Source organism: Sciurus vulgaris (genome assembly GCF_902686455.1).
Source record: "Sciurus vulgaris genome assembly, chromosome: 12".
NCBI lineage: Eukaryota > Metazoa > Chordata > Mammalia > Rodentia > Sciuridae > Sciurus > Sciurus vulgaris.
In genome coordinates, this window is record NC_136473.1 from 871356 (window position 1) to 893974 (window position 22619).

The following is a 22619-nucleotide window of genomic DNA, read 5'->3' on the forward strand; positions in this document are numbered from 1 at the left end:
ACGTCTGACACGCCCACTTTCGTTCATCCGCAGTCAGATAAGAGAGGTGCTGAGTGCTCTGCATGCTTCAGTGGAGAAGCACGAGAGGAACTGCAAGGCTCCCTCTGGCCGGGCTCGGAGGAGCTGCGGTGCAGACAGCGGGGACAGCGGGCAGAAGCAGGCTGCGGCCCAGGGCGCGGGGACACTGTCCTCCTGCTTGTCTGCACAATTCCCGCCACAAGACAGAACTGGGCACAAAGAGCGCCTGGCCAGGGCAGATCAGGACACGCCCGCTGCCCGCAGCCGGGGGCATCTCCACAGGGATAAGCTGGCTCAGCACATCAACCCAAGTACAGGTTTATTCCAGAGGAACAAGAGGTGGAGGAGGCGAGTCAAGCGCACAGTCGCTCAGGGGCAGGGAGCCTGGCCACGCCCTCCCTCGCCTCCCCTGCCTGTGCCAGCCAGCTCTCCTCCAGACGGTTCCAGCCACCCCTCCAATGGTGCGCCTGGGCCCGTCCCTCCCACACTGGCCACAGGGACCTTGCAAGCAACCCCTACATTTGACACCACAGCACACACATGTGCATGTGCGTCGCACGGAGCAGGACAGCCCACTCTGCCATCCCCCTCCTTGCCTTCTGCCTGGTGCAGCCCAGCGCTTCCCAGCCCAACGGCCCATTGTCTAAAATGAACCAGCCTGGACTTGCTGGTCAACCTCAGAGCCCCCCTCGAGGGACAGCAAGGGACACTGCCGGCCACCGTGCACGGGTCTGCTTCTCGCTCACATCACACTGCAGATCGCCTCCTGCACGGCCTGGGGCGCTGCTCTCCCACTCACTGCAGGGTGAGCCCCAGCGGCGGTGCCCAGCACACCCTCTCCAGGCTGCTCCTGCCGTGTGGGGCCTGAGCGTCGGCCCTTCACCCCTTCACTCGCTGCTGCTGCAGGGCCAGGTCCCACGTGCCAGGGCTGCACATGAGCCCATGAGGAACGTCAGCAAGGCGGGCACAGAGGGGAGGGATCCCTGCCCGCTGGAGCGCTGCCCCACAACCTCCAGCAGGCCAGCCACACCCCCCGTGCTGAGGGGGCTTCTGGAAAAGCGAAGCCCTGGACAAGGACAGCGGGACGAATGGCAGGAGGTGCAGGGACCACGTAGGCCAAGCAAGGGCGCGCAGTCAGGGAGCGGGGCTGCCGTCCCAAGATGTGGGTGCAGAGGCAGGAAGGGGCCGGAGCGGGACCTGCATGCTCCAAGGGCCCCTGTGCATACGCGGTCACTGGCCACGGGCAGCAGAGGCACCTGGGTGTGGCAGTGCAGGGAGGGCAGCCTGGACTCTAGAACCCAGAGGCAGTGCAGGCGCCAGGGGATGGAGGAAGCAGTCCAGGCAAGCGTGGCAGCGCGCCCCTCAGCAGGAGGGACAGGGAGCCCAGCTGGCCGGAGCCTGACGGGGCACATTGCGCCACAACTGCGCCACACTGCGCCACAACTGCGCCACACCTGCCCCCGGGCGCCACTGCGCCACGCCCTCACCTCACCTGTTTTCTGTGGTGCCCGACAAGTGACAGACATGCCCCGCGGCAGTCACTGCAGGTGAAGACGCAAATGTGCAGCAGGCACCTAGGAAAACCCTGGTCAGGGTTGGAGGACGCCAGGTCAGAGCCCGCCCCCTGAGCCAGCTCTTCCAAGCAGCTGCAGGAGGACAGCTGGCAAAGGTGGGGTGTGGTAGGGCAGGAAAGGGCAGGTGTAGGGTGGCACAAGGCAGTGTGGCCAGTGAGTACCGAGGACTGCCTGCCCCACACTCTACCCTACCTCGAGCCTCCACGCCACGCTGAGCCTCCACCAACCACACTGAGCCTCCACCCCGCACTGAGCCTCCACCAACCACGCTGAGCCTCTACCCCCAAAGATGAGCCTCCACAGTGAGGGTCCAGACAGATTTCCACTGAGAACAGGAAGGCCTGGTGAAGGTCTGCACTAGTTGCTGTGTGAACTCTGCCGACCACTGAACCCAGTCCAGCTGCTCAGCTCCACACGTGGCATGGCTCGGCCTTCCTGGGCCACCGAGGGCCAGTCCTCACACACTGAATGAGCTCCCCTAAGGGCTGTAACGTATTGAGGGTTCTCTGCCCAACCCACCCTGTCTTTTAGATGTTTCCTGCCAGCACACAAGGATTCGTAAGAACTGCCGGCTGTTGTCCTGAAGTCTAAACTGTTCCTAAATTCACATAACAGATTTTATACTTTCTAAAACTCATACAACTCTACTTGTTTATTAGTTTATCTATCATCAGTTTTAGGTGTTAACTTTTATTTATGGAATGTAGTAGTGAATTATTGGTTTTTCAAATAAAAAATAATATTGCTAAAAGTAAGTTGGGATGAGTATCAACTTTGCAAAGCATCTTTAAGTATATGAGTCTGATGCTTTGTATACCATGAAGCATTCAGAATTCTAAAGAAGTTAAATGAAAATCAGTATTTAGTCCTCCAATTCGACTCGCGTCATGCACCTGCAGAATTGGGAGGCAGCACAGCCCTGGAGCCTGGCCATCTGACCGGGTGCCCTCACGCTGCTCCTCAGCGACCACACAGCTCATGGCGTGTGCTGCGCCTCAGCTGGCCTTTGACTCCAACGGGCAGTCACTGGGTCCAAGACCAGTGCAGCCAGCCCCAGGGCAATGGGCTGCCTTGGTGGTAGATGCAGGTCTACCTGCTGCACAGAGCTGGCTCGGCTTTACCCACCACGTGAAGCAGAGTTCTGTTACGAATTCAGTTCCTCCAGAGTCTGATCAGAACCAGCGAGCTCAAGGTCCCATGAGCAACAGTCCAAGCCCAGCCACCTCGTAAGGCTGCTGCAGGACTCACCGTGCTGGCCCTGCCCAGGCCAGAAGCCCAGTGAGCGGAAGCGGCTCCCCTCCTGGAGAAGACCGCTGCTGGCCACCCACACGGTGGGAGTGCTTCAGAGCCACGTGGCCAGCGCCAACTCATCAGCTTCCACAGTGCCTGTGCCCAGGTCGAGGCCACGATGCTGGAGGAGCATGTTCTCGGTGACAGAAGTGCTCAGACCAAAGGATCCCAGGGTGCCCAGGATCGCAGAGCCCTGGGACCCCTTCCCACAGTGCCGCCCAGGCAACAGGAAGGTGCGAGTGCAAGTCACACTCCACTCTGGGACTCATAGAGCCCGTAGCGACTGTGAACCTCACCAACACCATTGCATCCAAACAAGGACTGCTACGGCACAAGCTCGCCGTCAGTCTGCTGTGGCAGAAGCAGTCTGCCTCCTGCTGCCGCCAGGGCTCTCCGACGACGGAAAAGCTCTGCCATGTGTTCATGAGCTCAGCAGACTACAACCCTGTGTGTAGTCCCCTCTGTGCAGATCAGTTAGCACCTTTACTGGCTGAAGAACACTGTTTTACGACCTTAGAAATGAAAATTTGTACCCCATTTGTGCACAATGAATCAAAATGCAGTCTGTAAAAATAAAAAAATAATAATAAAAAAAAAAAAAAAAAAAAAAAAAAAGAACACAGCTTTTGTGCATCTGGAAGGCCCTGCAAGGACACATTAAAATATACCGCCGGGGCTGGGTCGTGGCTCAGTGGTAGAGCACCAACCTAGCATGTGTGAGGCACTGGGTTCGATTCTCAGCACCACCTACAAATAGGTGAATAAAATAAAGGTCTATCAACATCTAAAAAATATATGTCAGCTTAGGACTGAACCCAAGAGCGGCCCTGTGACGTCTGGCTCAGTCACAACCTGCACAACAGAGAGCAGCAGAGCAGCCCACTCCTGCCCTGAGCGCAGGACAGGAGAGCTGCTGGGGTGGAGTCAACTTCACTAGTTCAAGAAGTCTATCACCAAATCTTCCCCTCGAAAAGAAAGGAAGAGCCAGGCTCCAAGGTGGGTGCCTGTAATCCCAGCAGCTCGGGAAGCTGAGACAGGAGGATGGAGAGTTCAAAGCCAGCCTCAGCAACCTAGCAAGTCCCTGTCTCTATATGAAATACAAAAAAGGGGACGTGGCTCAGAGGTTAAGGGCCCCTGGGTTCTATCCCCAGTATCAAAAAGGAAAAAGAAAAGAAAAAAGGAATGAATAATCAGATTCAAAGAAGGATCATGTTTTTGAAATAGTTGAAGAGACTGATTTATTCGAAGTGGAGATCCAGGGTAAGAAGAGGAGTTCTGGTCAGCTGGAGCAGGGATCATGCTCTGGGCACCTGCCACCACCTGCTGGACAGTGTCCTGGTGACAGTGGCCAGAGGGAACCTGAAGAACCCACAGGAATTCTGCACATCAGTTCAGACTTAAAACCCAACATAGAAAGGTTCAGTCCAGAAACAGGATCAGATTCCTTATTAAAATTTTTGGAAAACGAATCAAAACAAAAAATGGTAGCATTTACTATTGACTCTCTGTTTTCTATGTCTTATCATCGCGTATGAGGAAGAAAATACGGATGCCTCCCTCTCTTGCTCCCACCAGGCGCCACACGAGGGAAGCTGAGGCGCACTGAGAACCACCAGGACAGCACCCCCAGGGCTCCTGCCCGAGCTGCCCACGGCCCCAGGTTGCCCACTACAGCCCGGACCCAGAAAGGCCGTCTGACCTTGTCGTCCACACATCACACACGTCCAGGGTAAAAGCCACCACCTTATCACAGAGTGACAAGAGCTGCGTCTCATGTCACGTGCTCCTATCTTTCCTTTGCACAAAAGGCATTCTGACTGAGTTTCTAGGCCACGGCAGGGGACTATGCTACAGGATGATGGCCATCCCAGAGCCATGGACATCAGAGGTCACGGAGCAACAGCGAAATATTCACACCATGAAATCAGGTCCAGAAACCCGAAGCGTACAGTACACGCTCGGGCTGTGAAACACAAATGCACACTTCAAAAAGGCAAGGAAGAAAACATTTAAATAACGCTAGCCTGTCAGAACTAGGAAACGTGTATCTAAAAATTCTTTTCTTTAACGCTGTCACTAGTTACAAAGCCAGTGACATTTTCTAGGAGTTGACTGAAAAGATGATATGTTGGCAGGCAGCTGGCTACTGTGTCACACGTCTGCTCCCACAGATGCAGCAAGACCTCCCTTTCACATGTCACCTGGGTAAAGTGCGCTGACCTTTCCCTTTCGCAATGCCGCCAGACTAAACAGGCAGTCTAAAGCAGACTGCCTACAACGACCTCTGCTGAAGCACGTTATTCCACGTGATCCCAAACAGCTGCTTGACCTAAGGAAGGGCCTCAAAGTCACGACCGAAAATATCTCATCAATTTGTTGAGAAAAGAGAATTACCAACAAAATCCTAGGTTTTGAAAAGGAAAACGAAAGTAGAGCTAACACTCACAATTAGTATTTTTAAGTCAATGCTAGATGGTCAGACATCTGCTGGCCCTCATTAGGATCAACTCCGACATTTACTGGAACGGTACTCTGAGTAGCTCAAACGTACTGAGCACTTAACCTTGTGCCAGCACCGAGTACTGAGTGGTTTACAGAAGATAATGTTTGTGGAGGTGGCATTATGATCTCCACAACCCAGGAGTTGAGATCATTTGGAAGTAAGCGCTCCCACCTGGGCAGTCTTAGCTCTGAGATCCACCTCTCCTTCCCCGAGGTGCACTAACCAGATACTGCTGGAAACCGCAGCAAGGACAGGTAAGTGTGGCAGGTTGTCCTCAGCTCCTACAGGCACAGTAGACGCCACACAGCGGGCAACCCACAAAGGAGGCTCATGGTCACCGCTAAGGCAAGTGGAAATAAAGGCAGCCTGCAGATCTAGGCAGGAAGGAGCTGGAGACTCAAGAGTGCCAGGGTCCCTGTCACAGGGGAGGTGCCGTAGCAGAGGAGAGGGACCTGAAGCTGCTGTCTTCTCCATCTCGCATCTGAATGCCACTCTGCTACCTGACAGCTGGGAGACCGTGCATAGACTACCTGGCCTCAGTGGACTCTTCTCCTTGTAACCCTGAAGTGAGAGCGTTCCTGGGCCTTCAGCCACACAGGAAGGAGTCCATGCTTTTGCCGTGATTGTAAACCTGAATTACATAGTAAGCAGAAAACTTACCTGAAGCATTGTTGAGAAATGCCTTATTGCTTCATCGTAGAGACCACTGCCAATCAACACGTAAGCAATCGCTGTAAAGCAAGACACCAAATGTCAAGGACAGAGCACAGGCTCAGACAGCATCGGGAACAGCGCCCCACTGGCATGTGGGGGCAGCTGCAGGGCTGGGAGCAGTCAGGGAACTAGAAGTGAGCAGGCACTCAACTCCCCCACTCCCACCACCCGCGCTGGCCCTGGCCTCCAGGGCACGGCGCTGGGCTCGTCGGGCCACCTGTGGAGCAGTCTGCCAGCAGCACATGCGTCCCTGCTCCTCCGCGGTTTTCCTGGGGCATCACAGTTGTACACAATGCAGGATTCGTTGTCACTTACTCATACATGCAATGTGTCACTCACTTTCAGACCCCCGACGCCTCTGTGATGTCTCCTGCCTATGTGCCCAGGAGCTGGGAATGGCCAGGCACTGTCCCACAGCACAGCCCGTGACTCATCGTGAGCATCAAGAGGAACCCTGATGGCACGAGTCCTCTGTTCCTGGGGTCTGAGCTCTGCCCACCACCCGTCAAGAACAGAGGCCGCCAGCTCAGGCGCCTGGCGCAGTGCTGAACCAGGAGGCTTGCCCACCTCAACAGCGGCTCTTCCCAGGCTTCTATTTAAAGCGCAGTCACAGCACTGCTTAATGCACACACAGAGGAAGAACAGCTTTCGATCTAATGACTCAGGAAAGCGCTGTTTTGAAACTAGAGCTAAGAGAGTCTTTTGAATCATGGCAACAGCCTGACTCCACTCTCTCGTCCACCAAACAGTCAGTAAGCCAGGTACAGGGCATGTGCCTGCCACCCCAGCACTGGAGGACCGCATGAGTGCAGAGTTGGAAAACAGCCTGGGCAACCAGCAAGACTCTGTCTCAAAAAAGAAAACAAAAACTAAAATACATAAACGAGCTAGAACGTTTAGATTACGTCTCCATCTACAATATTTGCCCTAACCCTTCCCCCCACAAATTCCAGGAAAACATTCTAGTTCTCACTCAAAACAGGTTATTTTGATCACATTTCTCTGCATAGAACCTTTACTGCAATGCTGTCTAATTCTGGATCTAATGGGAGCAGACAGGCGACTCGCTGCCCGCTGCTGCTGACAGCACACACTTCCTGCCAAGGAGAAGCAACAAACACTCGACGTGAGAAGCACTAAATGCAGAAAGCAATTAAGAATGTCTTTATAAATGGCCCAAGAAAAATAAAAGCTCAAAAAAACTGAGCATCATAGTACAAGAGCTTTGGGGCCTTCTCCAAAACAAAATGAAGGCCATTTTTACCTCACTTTCTTTGAAAAGACAGACTAAGGCCATATTCATGTTCAGAAGGAGAAGGGACAGTCTCAAGTAGTGCTCAGCAGGGAGGTGGCACCAGGAGCCAGCATAGCTCCGGCCTTCACGGCATCGACGCCTCACTCCCTCGCTGCAAGGAGGCAGGGGCAGTCTGCAGACGAGGACAGGAAAGCTTCAGTGACCACAGACCTGCCTGAAGCCAAGCAGCTGTGGGTGAGGGGACCAGGCCCTCCCAGCATGCTCTGCAGAAGCAGCACAGCGCTCCTGGAGCTGGTGCTGGGCTGCCCTGTAAGCACGCTGGCACAGGGACGCAAGCGCAGGCCCGGGCTTCTGTAGACAGGAGGCGGGGAGGGCTCCACCACAGGCCTGCGTGGTCCTGAAGACCTCTCCGTCAAGATTCTCTGAGACCTACCCACCCACCCACCCACAATCAGCAGTACCTGAGGAGTGAACGGATGGATACAGAGACCACAGAGACAAACAAGTTTGGAGGAAAGGTGTTTTGGGACTGAATTTAAATCTTTATCCAAGGGTTGGCTATCTGATTCCACTCAAAGATCAAATGCAGCTCCCAAATCTTTCCATCTAATAGTAAACAGAAAAACTCAAACTTTAAAAAAAAAAACATAATTTAAAATGCTCACAAATATAAATAACTATTAGGATCTAAGTTCTGTTGTGGGAAAACAAAGAAAGACACAACAGAAAAATGAAGAGCCATAGTTCTCAGAAATCTCCAGGAGCCAGCAACTCCGAGAAGCACTATCGGACGGAACACATTCCTCCAAGAATCGCTGTCCCTCAAAAGACCCCGAACTCCTCAGGGCCCAGGAAAAGCTCCGTGGCTGTGCCTGCAGCAGGAACAGGCGGAGGGTGGAGAGGGCCGCGCCGGCCGCCCGGGTGCACCTTGTCTGCGCTCCTTCCTCCCTGTGAGCTCACCAAGCCGTGAGGAGGCAAGCCTGCTGGGCACCCCACTCTGGAGAAACCAGCCTCCTCCCGCTCATCTGCAGATCCACCCCCACCTCCTGAGACCCGACCTCAGACGGCCTCCTGCGAGAAACACCTGAGCCCGAGGCAGCAGCCGAGCTCCGGGCTCCGCCCTTCTTTTTGACTTCTTTTTTTTTGGTGCTGGGATTGAACCCGGGCCTTGCGCTTCGAGGCAAGCCCTCCACCATGGAGCTGAGTCCCAGCCTTCCCCCTCCTTTCTGATGACAGGGCCAGATGACGTCTGCCAACAGCTGATGACTCACACGAAGGCCAGGCTGCAGCGTCCTGCTGACCGCGGCATCCCGCCTCCTCTTAAAAATGACGCCCACACTCGGGACCGCAGGAGGCCAGAGGTGCTGCGCCAGAGGCAGCCGGGTCCCCTGCCGGCCTCCCTTCTGTCCCGGCCCTGCCCTGCACTCAGCCTCCTGGGAGGAGGGAGGCCCAGGCTTACCCAGCTCCTCGTTGGTGCTGTCGTTGTCGGTAGCAAACGGGAACCTCCTCTGTTCCGCGATAGACCTGGCCTGGCTCTGGGAAAAGCGAGACAGAAACACGTATCTTAGTTAACCACAAATGAAGAAAGACCTACATTAAAAACTGTGTTTTATAAGATTACAGCTCCATTTTATTTAGGCAAAGCAGGAAACATCTGCACTCAGTCCTATCGGCTACGTCTCCCAGCACACCGTCTGCGCGGCCAGTGCTTCCCCTCGCCATCGGTGCCTGCTTCTGAGGAAGCACTGCTTTCCTCCTGCAGCGATGAACCCTGCGGGCGGCTTCAAGGACGCTCCCGTCTCCAGGCTACTCAGTGACTTGGACCCCTCCACTCCAGTGACCAGTCCTCAATGTGGCTTGAACACGGACACTGCGCTTTAACCCCGAAAACACCTTGGAAACAACTACAAGTCGGACCGAGCGGGGGAAATGGAGGCCCAACCCGATCTGACTGAGAGCGAGACGCTCTTGAAGGGAGGCACAGCCAGCGAAGGCCTGGCATCCCGCCCAGTGTGGAGACCGGCCTGGAGAAGCTGGCAGACCCAGCATGCAGAAGCCAGGGGATAACCAGGTAAGGAAGATGGCCAGGTGACCAGGATGGACACACACAGGCTCTGTCCACCAGGCAGAGTGACAGCTGTGCTGCGTTCTGGAGAGACAACACACACCTGCCACCTCACCAGAAGCTCAACTGCCAACAGGAAGCTGCGACATGCTGGCCTACAGGGTGCACATGAAAATTATAACTGCACGGCAGAGTCACCCAAGATACGATTAAACACATCAACAGGGAAAGCAGAGGAGAGAGGCGAAGGATCGGTGGCTCTGGCAGGCCTAGAGGCTCGAAGCAGGGCAGCCTGGAAGGCTGGAGTCCTCCTCTTAGACTCAGGGCATGGAGGCCCAGGGCACATACAGGGAACACCCTGACCGAGGCACCACCTGCTGGGTGTCACTACTCAAGTGAGAAGGTCCCAAAGGGCTCCTTAGGCACTCCCAAGTCCCAGTTAACGTGCAGCCTCAGAACGTCCTTGGTTTGCCCAGACAGGCAAAGAGCCAACACACAGGTCGCTGCTTAAGGGCCCAGGGTGAGACACAACAGGGGCACCCATCTCAGGGCTCGTGCCTCTCACTTCAGCTCCCTCCAGGAGCCTCACAGAATGAAGGTATGCAGGCCCCAGAACTGTATCAAGTCCAGGACTGTCTCATGGTCAAGCCCTGATGACTAGAGAAACTCGTCGGTCCCTCTGGGTCCGCTACCGCGTGGACTCCTCTGGTGGGGCGCTGCTGAGCCTTCTGCAGACGCAGTGTTACCAGCGCAAGACTGGCCATCCTTCCCCTGCTGGCCGCTACCAGCCCCATCTGAACTCCAGGGCCAACCCGAGGAAACGTGTGGATTTCCATCAGGAGGACGGATCCTGTTCTAGGAACCTACCAGAGTAATTAAATACTTCCCGTGATGGCCAACTCACTACCTGATAAGATGGCCTCCACCGGTTTCTGACAAGTCTAACTCAAAGTTTTTGCCACATATCAAGTTGACAACTGTGTAGCAGTTTAGGAAAAATCAGTGGTTCATTCTCCTGTCCGTAATTCCTGTCTTCAATGGTACTGAGGTGAAAAGGTGAAACTCTGTTTGGAAAAGAAAGAGTAGTCTGAGGAAGATCTTAAACAAATCCTCTAAGAACATGGAAGGAAAAGGCTGGTGGAAATCCACTGAGTGCCCAGGCTTAGCCCAGAGCCCAGTGTGAACACAGGAGGCCCGTCCACCTCCAGGGGTCGGGGGGCTCATGCCAACACCGACAGGCAGAGGCACATCCTAGAGGCTCAGCTGGTACTGCTAAGAAACCGATCCGAGAGACCCACACAGACGAGGCAGGAGAGAAAGCTTGCATCTGCCTCCGAACGTGTGGCTCTCCTGGACAGAGGCCCAGGCATGTGCCCCCTCCGCCTCCCGGAGCGTACAAGTCCCAGGTCCAGAACCGACCCTCCAACTCACGGTGTAACAGCGCAAGGTCACTGGAGGCCAGGTGCCCTGCCTTTACCTTCTGCACGCAGAATCAGTGGGACCTAAGTGCCGAGGACCCGAGGTGCCTCCGGCTCTCAAGGGCACAGCGAGCAGGGATGGAAGGAGCATACCAGAATCTTCTCCGTGCTGAGCGGAAGCGAGGAGTCGCAGGGCGGCGAGCCTCTGGGTTCGCAGTCTGACTCGTGGAAGCTCAGAAGGGATGACTCTGGAAGGCAAGTGTCCCATTCAGGCCTCGGGCGCTCAGCCCAAGCTGTGACTTCAGGAACCGCCCAGCAAAACGGGGACACAGCGCAACGCGGGGAGAGGTGTTCCCCTCCCTCGCCAGCGCCAGCAGGTCTGGCCCTCCAGTACGCACGCGTCCATCCCATGGCCACTCACAAGGGCACAAGCGGCCTGATGCTGTGAGCAGGGCGGCATGGGCTGCGGCCTCTCCCGCAGCAGCCTCAGCAGAGGAGGGCAGGGTGACCCTCCAGCCCCGCGCCCGGCACCTACCGCAGGTCTAAACAGGTCACGCGAGGGGGAGTGACGCCAGGGAGACCTGAGGTCAGACAATGTGTAGAGTCCAGTGTCCAGAGCACACAGACAACAACCCACAAGAGCGGAGCAGAGGACCCAACGAGGAGTCTCCAGGTGCACACGTGGCCCCTGCAGGTGACATGATTCTCACCATCATTTAGAACATGTAGGTCAGGCCACGACGAGGACCTCCTCACACCCCTGCCATGGTTACATTAAAAAAAGAAGCAGCCAAGCGTGGTGGCACACGCCTATGATCCCAGCAGCTCTGGGGGCTCAGACAGGAGGATGTTCAAAGCCAGCCCCAGCAACATAGGCTCCAAGCAACTCAGTGAGACCCTGTCTCTAAATAAAATATAAAATAGGGCTGGGGTGTGGCTCAGTGGTCAAGTGACCCTGAGCTCAACTCCCAGTACCCACTACCTTCCAAAAAAAGAAGGTAACAAGTGCTGGTAAGGACGTAGGAGAGCTGGAAACTCTGGGCCTCGCTGGTGAGAAGGCAAAATGGAGCAGCCACCGTGCAACAGCTTTGCAGTTCCTCAAACTGCAGAGACTCGCCACACGACCCTGCGACTGCAGGCCTGGATACAGAACTGAAAGCAGGGACTCGGACAAGCACCCTACACACGTGCACAGCAGCCAGAGGGCAGGACCAGCTCCAGAGAAGAGATGCACAATGGCCACACCGCGGCCTGTCACTCAGCCTCAAAGCTCAAGTGCTGATGGGGAAGGGCTTCCCATGCAGGGCCGCCAGACCAAAGGTCACAGGCCACACAGCTCGACTGACGTGAAGCGCCCAGAAGAGGTCTGTGAACAGACAATGCAGACTGCTGGTTGCCGAGAACTGGGGTGCGGGGAGAGCCGAACAGGCAGGGCAGGCCTCGGAGAATGGAGGGGCTCGGAAGGAGCGGCGCAGCCCTGTGCGTGAGGACACCCAGCTGATCTCATGGAACCGCTCCTCTTGTCTAGGCACGGTGGCCGCACCGTGATCCCGGCGATGGGGAGTCCGTGGCCCGAGAATCACAAGTTAAAGGCCAGCCTCAGCTACGTAGCAAGGCCTCGTCTCAAAATAAAAAGTAAAAAGAGACTGGCCAGGAGTGGCGGTGCACACCTGTAATGTCAGCGGCTTGGGAGGCTGAAGCAGGACTGCAGGCTTGAAGGCAGCCTCGGCAGCTTGGCGAGACCCTGTCTCCAAATCAAACACTTTATACAAAGGTGCAGAACTGAGGGTGCGGCACACACGGTGTCACACTCTCGGGGCACCCACCCAGCCCCCCAGGACTACCCAGGAGGCCCTGCTTTTCCACAAACGCCAAGTGCTCTCAGTGTCCATGGCTGATGCTTTCAAATTTCCCCAAGCAGGACCAATTTCAACAAGCACAACTGCCGAGTCACAGGGGGTGACAATCTCCAGCTTTTTCACATGGCGCCAGTTCCCTCCCCGTCCCTGGCAGCTGGCACTCCCTCTCCTGGTAACAGCATTCTTTTTTGTCTTGTCCAACCTGAAAACAGTCCTAGCCAAGGGCCACGTCTGGCTACGGCCGCTCAGATGCCTCCTTTTGCTCATTTTTATGTCCTGTGCTTATGTTCAAGTTAAGTGGATTTTTCTGACTTGGGACATGAAGAATCCCGAATCACCTGCTTTCAGTCAGCTGTCCCCGCAGCACTGGTGAGCCAGGTCTTCCTCAGCTCTATTATAGCCACTGGAGGGAAAATTTTGACTTTTTTAAAAATATATTTTGTTGTAGATGCACACTAAACCTTTATTTTATTCATCTGCGTTGGTGCTGAAGATCGGACCGAGTACCTCACACATGCCAGGCAAGTGCTCTACCACTGAGCCACAGCTCCAGTCCTTGACTTTTGTTCCAAAGAAATCTTTAAGGTTATTTAAGGGGCTGGGGACTTAGCTCTGGTACAGCCCCTGCTGAGCACAATTTCTGTGGTCCAATCTCTACATGAATATTTACTTTTTAAAAAATATAGCAACTGGGCAGGGGCTGTAGCTCAGAGGTAGAGTGCTTGCCTCACGTGTGAGGCACTGGGTTCAATCCTCAGCACCACATAAGAATAAACACAAAAGAAGATGGGCTGGGGATATAGCTCAGTTGGTAGAGTGCTTGCCTCATAAGCACAAGGCCCTGGGTTCAATCCCCAGCACCACCAAAAAGATATTGTGTCCATTTACAACTAAAAAGATTTGTTAAAAAAAAAAAAAAAAAATACAGCAAAAGCCTGGTGTGATGGCTCCCACATGTAATCCAGTGGCTTGGGAGCCTGAGGTAGGAGTGTCCAAGTTCAAAGCCAGCCTCAGCAACTTAGTGAGACTCTGTCTCAAAATAAAATACAAAAGGTGCTGGCAATGGGTTCAGTGGTTAAGCACCCCTGGGTTCAATACCTGGTACCAAAAACCAAACCAAAACAAAACCCAGCAGTCATTCATCTTCATCGAAAAAAATCCCCAAACAGAAGACATTGGAATGGCATAATTCCTGGAGAACCTCCGTGGAAAGCCTGTTGGATATGACTGAGGGGGGGACCTCCAGACGCAGAGGCCTGGCTGACCTAGCTCCACCACCACTGCCAGCCCTCAGCCACGGGAATCCTCCGCGTCGCTGCAGAACGGGCCAGCAGTACTGCCGCCTCTCAGTTGGAGGGTCACACGGAAGCGCAGGAACGCGCGCCGAGCCGCTCCGGCACACGGGAGCGCACACGTGCGCCCTCACCACCAGAGGGCGCAAGAATGGAACGACACTGTGACCTGCCCTGCCCTTCCCACTTGGATATCCAAGTTCATTTTCGCATTTAAACTTGGGATTACATGTCACTTTCAACATCTTCCAATAAAAATCTCCCTCTTCTTCGCTGAACAGCTCTGTTGACTCCAACCCCTCCGAACCATCCACCCCACCCCAGCATCACTGTTCCAGTCGCCAGCCTCACAAGACGCAGGCAGTCATCAGGTCTTTTCTAGAAATTCTTCACTATTTGTATAAAAGTTCTATTTTCTACTGAACTTTAGACATTTTGTTAAGGTCCAAAACCAAAATTCCTCGTGTGATTTTGATTGGAATCACACTAGATTCTGAATGAATGGGGAAGTTACCTGACTTCTTCACAGAGCTCACCCACTCACTCAAGCCTTCCCTGGCCCGCAGGAAGCCAGCACACCTGTGGAGTACCTGCCCTGGCCCAGCCACGCTGCCGGCAAGCTGGGTGACACAGTTTGAGCTCGGCCCAGAGCCACACAGAGGACCCCCACACAGCAGTCCTGGGCTGCAGACTCCTGAGGGAGGACACACATCAACACCATCACCCCAGCAGGCGCCCTCTGAGCCCGCCTACCAGAGGCCAGAAGAAAATGGGGCGGCAGGGCTGGAGCGAGCTGCCTGAGGCCACACTAGCCACGAGGGGTGGGATCTGAACCCGGTACGGACTCCAGTACATTTTGTTGCTGCTGGTGGTGGTGGCAACCGCTTTCTTTGGTGTTTTTTTGTTTTGTTTTGTTTTGGTTTGGTTTTGTACTGGGGATTGAACCCAGGGGCACTCTACCACTGGGCTTCAGCCCCAGTCTCTTTATTTTTTATTTTGAGATAGGGTCTTGCTGAGTTGCCCAGGATGGCCTCAAAATTGGGATCCTCCTGTCTCAGCCTCCTGAGCAGCTGGGATGACAGGTGTGGCCACCGGGTCTGGCAGGTCAGTGCTGAGCCAGGGACAATGAAGGCAGCTGAAGGGAGTCACGGAGATGACGAAGGCCAGAGGGCTGTGGCACGGGGCAGGCTAGGCAGAAGAGCCACGAAGTCGGAAGCTTTGCCTGACTGGCTAGAACCGGGCATTTCGCCAGTCGCATTTCTGAACAGCTCTATAAAGGTCCTCATTTACTCAGCTGGGTGTGTCTCTCCACGCAATTTCATCAAGGTTAACATCCACACTCATTGGGCACCTTGTTATGTTGGAATAAACGTCTAAAACAGTGCCCAGTGGCACCAGCGACACCAGGCGCCCTGCTGACCCTGACATCGACACTTTAGGAACCCAGAGTTCCCTCGACTTCCTAAGAATGTCTGCTTAGATGTCGACAGACCTTTATTTCATCTACTCATTTACATGTGGTGCTGGGAATCGAACCCAGTGCCTCACACATGCTGGGCAAGTGCTCCTCCACTGAGCCACGACCCAGCCCACCCTCGACTTTTTAACCCTGTGCTGGCGTTTGTTTTATGCTGAATTCATTCCTGTGCCTTAAGTCTGCTCGTAGCTTCTTCGGGGATCTTTTTCCTCCACGCAGACGCCCTTCTAGGTTAGGAACGACCGTTCCTTTGTGGTGGGGACCGTCCCATGTGGCTGGCGAGGGGCTCCGTGAGGTCAGTCTGCATCTGGGGTGCCTAGTTCACCTGGACAAGTTCGGTGACCAGAGAATCTGCATCTAAACCCTCACGCCCAGCATCCCTCAGCCCCCTCTCGGGCTACCACCTGGGCCTGGTACTGGTTTTTTTTTTGTTTTTGTTTTCGTTTTTTGGGAATTGAACTCAGGGGCATGCAACACTGAGCCATGTCCCCAGCCCTATTTTAAATTTTATTTAGAGACAGGGTCTCACTGAGTTGCTTAGCGCCTCACCATTACTGAGGTTGGTTTTGAACTTGAGATCCTCCTGCAGGACCTGGACTCAGAGAGGATACCAGAGAAAGTGTCCAAATGAAAAAGTCACCAAGCTATATAGACTTGTGACGTGCATTTTTCTGCATATGTCACATTTTAATTTAAAAAAAAAAAAAAAAAAGGACAATAGGAGGAAAACATTGGAAAGTCAAAAGTACCAAAATTGGCTGGGCTTGGTGGCATATACCTGCAATCCCAGCAGCTTGGGAGACTGAGGCAGGAGGGTCACAAGTTCAAGGCCAGCCTCAGCAAGTTAGCAAGGCCCTAAGCAATTTAGCAAGACCCTATCTCAAAATGAAACAAAAAAGGCTGGAATGTGGCTCAGTGGTTAAGCCTACTCAGGTTCAATCCCTGGTACCCAAAAAAAATAAATAAATGCCAAATTTCTGCTTCAATAAGTCTGTGTTTAACTACAAGTTGAGCCCAAATCAGTGACCTTCAAAGGAGCACACAATAAAGGGACAGCCTCATGGCCAGCCCAGTGTCCTGCGGGGGGAGCCAGGCACCTGCACTCTGCTGGAGAGGCTCCTTGGAGGTGCGCAGTGCTACGCTGCCTCCAGTGAGCCATGCGTGCACCTGCAGGAGTGAGCCCAGGGCAGCTGGGGTGCAGCCCAGAGGTAGAGCTCTTGCCTGGCATGCACTAGACCCTGATTCAATCCCCTAGTAACACAAAATCTATCATCAATCAGCCAATCCCAGGCCACGTTTCCCTCTGCCCTCACCCAGAGGTTAAAAAGAAAAAAAAGTTTGGTGGCATGCAGTCCTTCTAAAAAGTAAGACAACTCTTGGTGGCATTTCAGGTGCTGGGGATGGAAGCCAGGTCTGCGCACATGCTGGGAAAGCGCTCCGTCTACGAGCCGCACCTCGGCCCTGGTGAAGCAATCCTTAGGGACCAGGGGGCGAGTGAACTGCAAACCTTCCGCAAACTCCACAGGCTCACAGGGCATGGCTAACCAAGCCAGGGACCTTCCTAAGATGCTGCTCCATCAGCAAGAGCAACACCCTGGGGCGATGAAAGTGGCCAGGCCTCTCCACTCAGGGCCTCAGTCCTACACCTCCAGGGCACAGCGACTCTGCCGGCAAACGGACCCTGGTCAGCCCTGAAGAAGAGATCTGAGACCCAAGCACAGCCAGGTGTCACCACGCTAGAAAACCGGGGCGGGCCGGGCCTGGGCACAGAACAGCAGCCAGGGCTCCTGCAGTTGCCCCCAGCACACGCCGGGGCCTTGGCTTCCGCTGCCCAGGAAGGAAGCAGCCCTTGTGATACAGATTCCCTTCTCTGGACTCCCCACCACCTTCTCCAGCAACAGCAGCATCTGAGTGCCACGAACAAGAAAATCAATTTCCTGTCTTCAAACAAAGACAATCCGCAATCAAGAAGGACGCTCTACAGCGGCAAGCTGTGCATCTCCTCGTCAGAAGGCAGAACGGGGCACAGGCCGCTTGTTTTTCTGGCAGCGAACCTCAGTCTGGACGATCACCAAGTGCTCTTTTCCACAAAGAAACAGGAAGATAAAATGATCCCAATTCTGGGTCATTTATTTCAAAAGACTAAAGAAAACTACCTGAGGTCGTGAATTAATCACTTAAACAGAGTGAGGTATTAAACATGGACCGTGCTAGGATCACCAATGGATGGAGCGGCTATTAGAAAAGCACCATGAAAACATCAAATGTGACCATCACTGACCAGCAGCCAGCAGTCTGTCAACAGCAAAAAAGCACATGAACCCCTGTCCTTATCACTACATTTTCAAAGGCAGAGAAAACACAAGAAGTTCTGAAACCACCAGAAGTGCACCATTTGAGCCATTCGGAGGCATCTGGGCCTGCCTGAAAAGCACGCAGACATTTTACACAGGACGCGTGCCACCCTGAGGGAGGCCGCTCAGCTTCGGCAGGAGGAGAGCACAAGTCACACTTAGTCTAGGTCTGAATTACCAGACCACAGCATCAGGGGGTCAGTCTGCCAGAGCGAGGCTGCCTCTCACAACGGCTTTCCCTGGCGACTTCCTCCTGGCCCTGCTGTGTCCCTCAAGGCCCGCCCAGGGCTCCAGACAGGAACCGGCCAGGCCACCAAAGCCTCCAATCTGAGCAGCAGCAGCTGGCAAGGGCGCAACCTTCCAGGGAAAACAGATCACTCTAGTGCCACAGTTCAAACACTGGGACCAGCAGGGCACCCTTAGGTACAAGTCAAACCAGAACTCTAGAAGGCATTTAAGAAGACAGCTTTCGGGGGCTGGGTTGTGGCTCAGTGGCACAGCGCTTGCCTAGCATGTGTGAGGCACTGGGTTCGACTCTCAGTACCACATGTAAATAAATAAATAAATAAATAAATAAAATAAAGGTCTGCGAATAACTAAAAACTTTTAAAAAGAAGACAACTTCTAACAAATAAAGAGTGCAGGATTTCATCATGAATGTGAATTCAGAAATCACATGAAGCTGGGGAGCAGCTGTGGGAGAGTGCTGGCCTAGGATGCCTGAGGCCCTGGACTCAACCCCAGCACGTAGCCAACAGCAGATCACACCAGGCAAACACCACTGAGGCCTGACACCAGCCCGGGCGGCTGGGGGCTCCGCTTCTCATGGTGCGACCTCTCTTGTCTCCAAGATGTAACTGGAAACCAGAGCGGTGAGGACTGGGTAGAAACTCCTGCTCATTATCTTCTTTCACAACTATAAATTAAAAATAGGGATGAAGTAATAAGGAAAAAGGAAGATTTATTTAAAAAGTATATACAAGATAGTACTTATTTAAAAAAAAAAGACCAAGATTATTTTCTCCACAGGAAAATAAAGAGGGGAGATGATAACTTAGTGGTTATACATGCTTTTCAAGAAGAAACGAGGGCTGGGTTGTGGCTCAGGGGTACAGCACTTGCCTAGCTTGCATGAGGTACCTGGGTTTGATTCTCAGCATACAAATAAATGAATAAAACAAAGGTTCATTGACAATTAAAAAAATAAATAAATAAAGGAAATGAACACCAAAGAGTGCTAGGTGAGACTCAGGCCTAGACACGTGGCACCTTGCCACTGCACAGTGGCCTGAGGCCAGCCACTCTGGGCCCCAGGATTCCACTGCCAGGACACCTCCAGACTAGTGGCTCCCACCACCAGTTGCTCTGCATCTGTGATCACTGGGGTGCTGCCCAGGGACTGCACAGTCCATCATGAGAAGGTGAGCAAACACAGACCCAGTGGACTTCATTCAGCTGCTGGCACCTAAGGACCAGCTGTGCTGCCAGGTCTGCCCTCCATCCAGGTGCTGGCTCCCCATGGACAGGGCTTGTGGCTGGACAAACACAGTAAGGGAAGATGACCACTGATAAGGTTTGGCCTGTGATTTTGAGGAACCACTCAGTGCTGGATTCTGACACTTATCCAGATCCTTGTCGATCATACGGGGCTCTGCAGACAGACAGCAGCTGCCCCTCAGGCCAGGATGTGCTCTGAGACCCTGAATAATGTGTCCTTGTATCCTAGGACAGAAGACTGGAACAGGCTTCACAGGGTCCAGCTTCCACAGAACAGTCCAGGGTTGGGAAGAAGTGAAAGACATTTCAGGAGCCTCTACAACAGAGTATTTATTACAGACCACAGCCAGTAAAGCTGAGGGACAGCTGGAGTCCCAAGCGGCATGCTGCTGATGCTGGGAGCAACTGGGTGTCCACCCAGCCGCTGCACCCCAGCACCTGCTGGCCACTCCTGCATGCTCAGGCCTGCCAGGGGAAGCTGTCTGAAGACCCACTGCACTCAGCTGCAACACGATGTCCCCACAAAGAAAAGGTGCACTTTGTGAGGGAGACACAAAGGAAAGTAAAGCATCTAAATTCGTCTTGTTCAGAGCCTCAGTGTTCCTCCTCATAGGCTGAGAACATGAGGCAATGTCCTCCATATTAAGGGAATGTGGAAGGGGCCAAAGGGCTCCTCCAATTCCCTCGTTTGAGAAGCTACATTTGTGATTATCTGGGGGCATCCTAACACAAGTCAGAGTTGGCTCAAACAAGTATTTTTGACTTTCGATTTTTTTTTTTTTTTTTTTGGTATCAGGATTGAACTCAGGGGCCCTATTTTGTATTTTATTTAGAGACAGAGTCTCACTGAGTTGCCTACTTCCTCACTTCTGCTGAGGCTGGCTTTGAACTCCCAAGTCTCCTACCTCAGCCTCCCGAGCCGCTGGGATTGCAGGCTTGCATCCCTGTGCTCAGCACAAACAAGAATTTTAAACAGAGGCATAACCCTGATGCTGCAGGATGAAGTGAGCACACAGGCCAGTGCCACCAACCACTTCCTTCAGCCGGTGTGCACCACGATGCAGGAGGTGGGGAAAGCGTGCCCAACGACCAACATGCTAGTGAACATAGTGGTGTGTCTTCCTACCTACAACCAACAAGTAGACAAGACAAAAACAGGCAGCAGGCTAAGTGGGCTCCTCCTCCTACCAGGGAGACTTTCACTGTGCCCTGGTTTCCCCACCTGAGATGAGAGGCTGCCATTCAAGGAGGCTGCCACGGCTTTTCTGATAGACTAATACAAGAGGTCAGAAGACCAAGAGCCCTCATGACAGCATCTGTACACAGCAAGCATGCTGTGACCTCCCTTAGCTGTTCATCATTTGAGGAAAACAAATCAAACGACAAGGCAGCCTCTGCTGATGCCCAGACAGCGTGCCCAGGGTGCTCAGATCACAGCAACACTGGTCATGGCCATTCCTTTTCACTGTGCAAGACTGGCCCAGAAACCTTAGTCACCAGTATTTATACTGTTAGCAGCCAAGGCCTACCACAAAATAAAAAAAATCACACACCCTCAGTGAGAATTCCTCCAGGAAGTCAGATTGTGCCAAAAGGAAATCAGACAACCTGATCTTGACATTGCAATAAAACATAGGTACTGTCTTTGCAAGTACAAGTTGCTAAACAACCCTGTGGCGCCTTAAAAGCAACCAGCCAGGTCCTACTGAGTCTGGGAGAGCCAGGCCCTTCCCAAGGCAAGCCATAAGGGAGCCCACACATAAGGGAAAGAGATGGGAATCAGGGCTGCAGGGTTAAAAGACGCATCACAGAACGCTGAACAAAAAAAATGCGCATGTCTACGTTGCGCCCAGAGGCGTCTGGCCAGACACCAGTGGCCGCGGACTTCAATGAATGAACGCGTCCGGCGGCAGGCCAGCCTGCGAGGCCAGGGCGACACCTGGCAGCCCGGGCGGGCTCGGCTTCCGCTCCCTCCCTTCTGTCCGAGATGGAATTCCGAGGGACCCAGCCTGACACAGGGCAGCCACCCGGCAGGGCAGGCCGCACCACAGGCCCTGCGACCAGGGACGTCCACGTCCACAGTTGCCCTCTCCGCCGCCGCCCGCCTTCTAGCCCCCTCCTTCCCCGCCGCCTGCCTTCTAGCCCCCTTCCCCCACCGCCCACTTTCTCCCCACCCCACGTCCACCCTCCCCGCCGCCCACCTTCTCCACACCCGCCTGCCTTTCTAGCCCCCCGCGTCCCCCTTCCCCGCCGCCCGCTTTCTAGCCCTCGTCCCCCACCGCCCACTTTCTCCGCACCCCGCCGCCCACCTTCTCCCGGCCCTCCCCCTCGCCGCCCACCTTCTCTCCCAGCGATGCCACCTCCACCCCCGCAGCCCAGGGGGCGTCGCCGCCCCGGGGAGGCGCGGCCCACTCACCGCACTCGGCCGTGTACTGGTCCGCCCAGTCCCCGGACTGCGGGCAGCCACCGCCCGCCGGGGCGTCCTGCTGCTGCCGGTGCTGCAGCTCCTGCTTGAGCAGCGACAGCGGCGAGTAGTGCTCGGTGGCCCGCGCGCAGCCCAGCGCCGCCAGCAGTAGCAGCAGCGGCGCCCGAGCCCCCGCGCCGCCCCGGCAGCCGCCGCCGCGGCCGGCAGGTGCCATCTTCGCGCACAGCGCAGGCGCGGCGCGGCGGGCGGGTGGGCGCGGCGCCGCGGCCTCGCTCGCCCGGAGTGGTAGTCGCGGCCGCGCGCCCCGGGCCCGCGCATGCGCACGGACTCCGCGGACTTCCGGGGCGGTGAGGCGACTTCCGCCCGGGACCGGAAGGGCGCCCGTGGCTATGGGAACAGGCGGGCGCAGCGGGCCGCGGCCGGCCAAGGGCGCGGGGGGCGCCGTCTCCGGCCCCTGCCGGTACCGCTGCATCGAGTGCAACCAGGAGGCATGGGAGCTGTACCGCGACTACCGCCACGGCGTGCTGAAGATCACCATCTGCGTGAGCGCGGCCGGGCGGCGGGGCGGAGCTGGGCTGCGGGTCGCGGGGCCCCGAGGTGTTCCTCTCGAGGGCCGCTGGGGCGGCACTGGGGACGGGCCAGTGCGCTCTGGGCTGGAGCGCCGGCCGTCGGCCGCTCTGGCGGGAGGCGGCGGCCACGAAGGCGGGCGGAACCCGGAGCCGCCGTTCCTGGGGTCGCGTCCCACGTCGCGTGGTGGCACGCTTGCCTTCCCCTTGTCAACTCCGAGGTCCTGGAGGCTGCAGACAGTGGCTCCAGGCGATTGTCTAACGTCCTCAAAGCGACTGAGAAGGAGAGCTCTCGATGCGCGCTGCAGCCAC

At 55.0% G+C, this 22619-nt stretch overlaps 1 protein-coding gene across 8 annotated transcripts in view; it reads right to left on the reverse strand.

Moving 5' to 3' along the window:
• TTC13 (tetratricopeptide repeat domain 13) overlaps positions 1-22282 on the reverse strand; it is a 94406-nt gene extending 72124 nt beyond the window's left edge. For all 8 annotated transcript variants that reach the window (XR_013758368.1, XM_079107494.1, XM_079107493.1 and 5 more), the window contains exons 1-4: positions 21733-22282; positions 10991-11085; positions 8814-8889; positions 6046-6116 (exon numbers count right to left, since the gene is read on the reverse strand). Coding sequence is in view for 7 of the 8 variants with exons in the window: in XM_079107494.1 (XP_078963620.1) it covers positions 6046-6116; positions 8814-8889; positions 10991-11085; positions 21733-22213 (723 nt within the window). In the remaining variant the exon portion in view is untranslated. The remainder of the gene's footprint in view (positions 1-6045; positions 6117-8813; positions 8890-10990; positions 11086-21732) is intronic.
• Between the last annotated feature and the right edge of the window lie 337 nt (positions 22283-22619).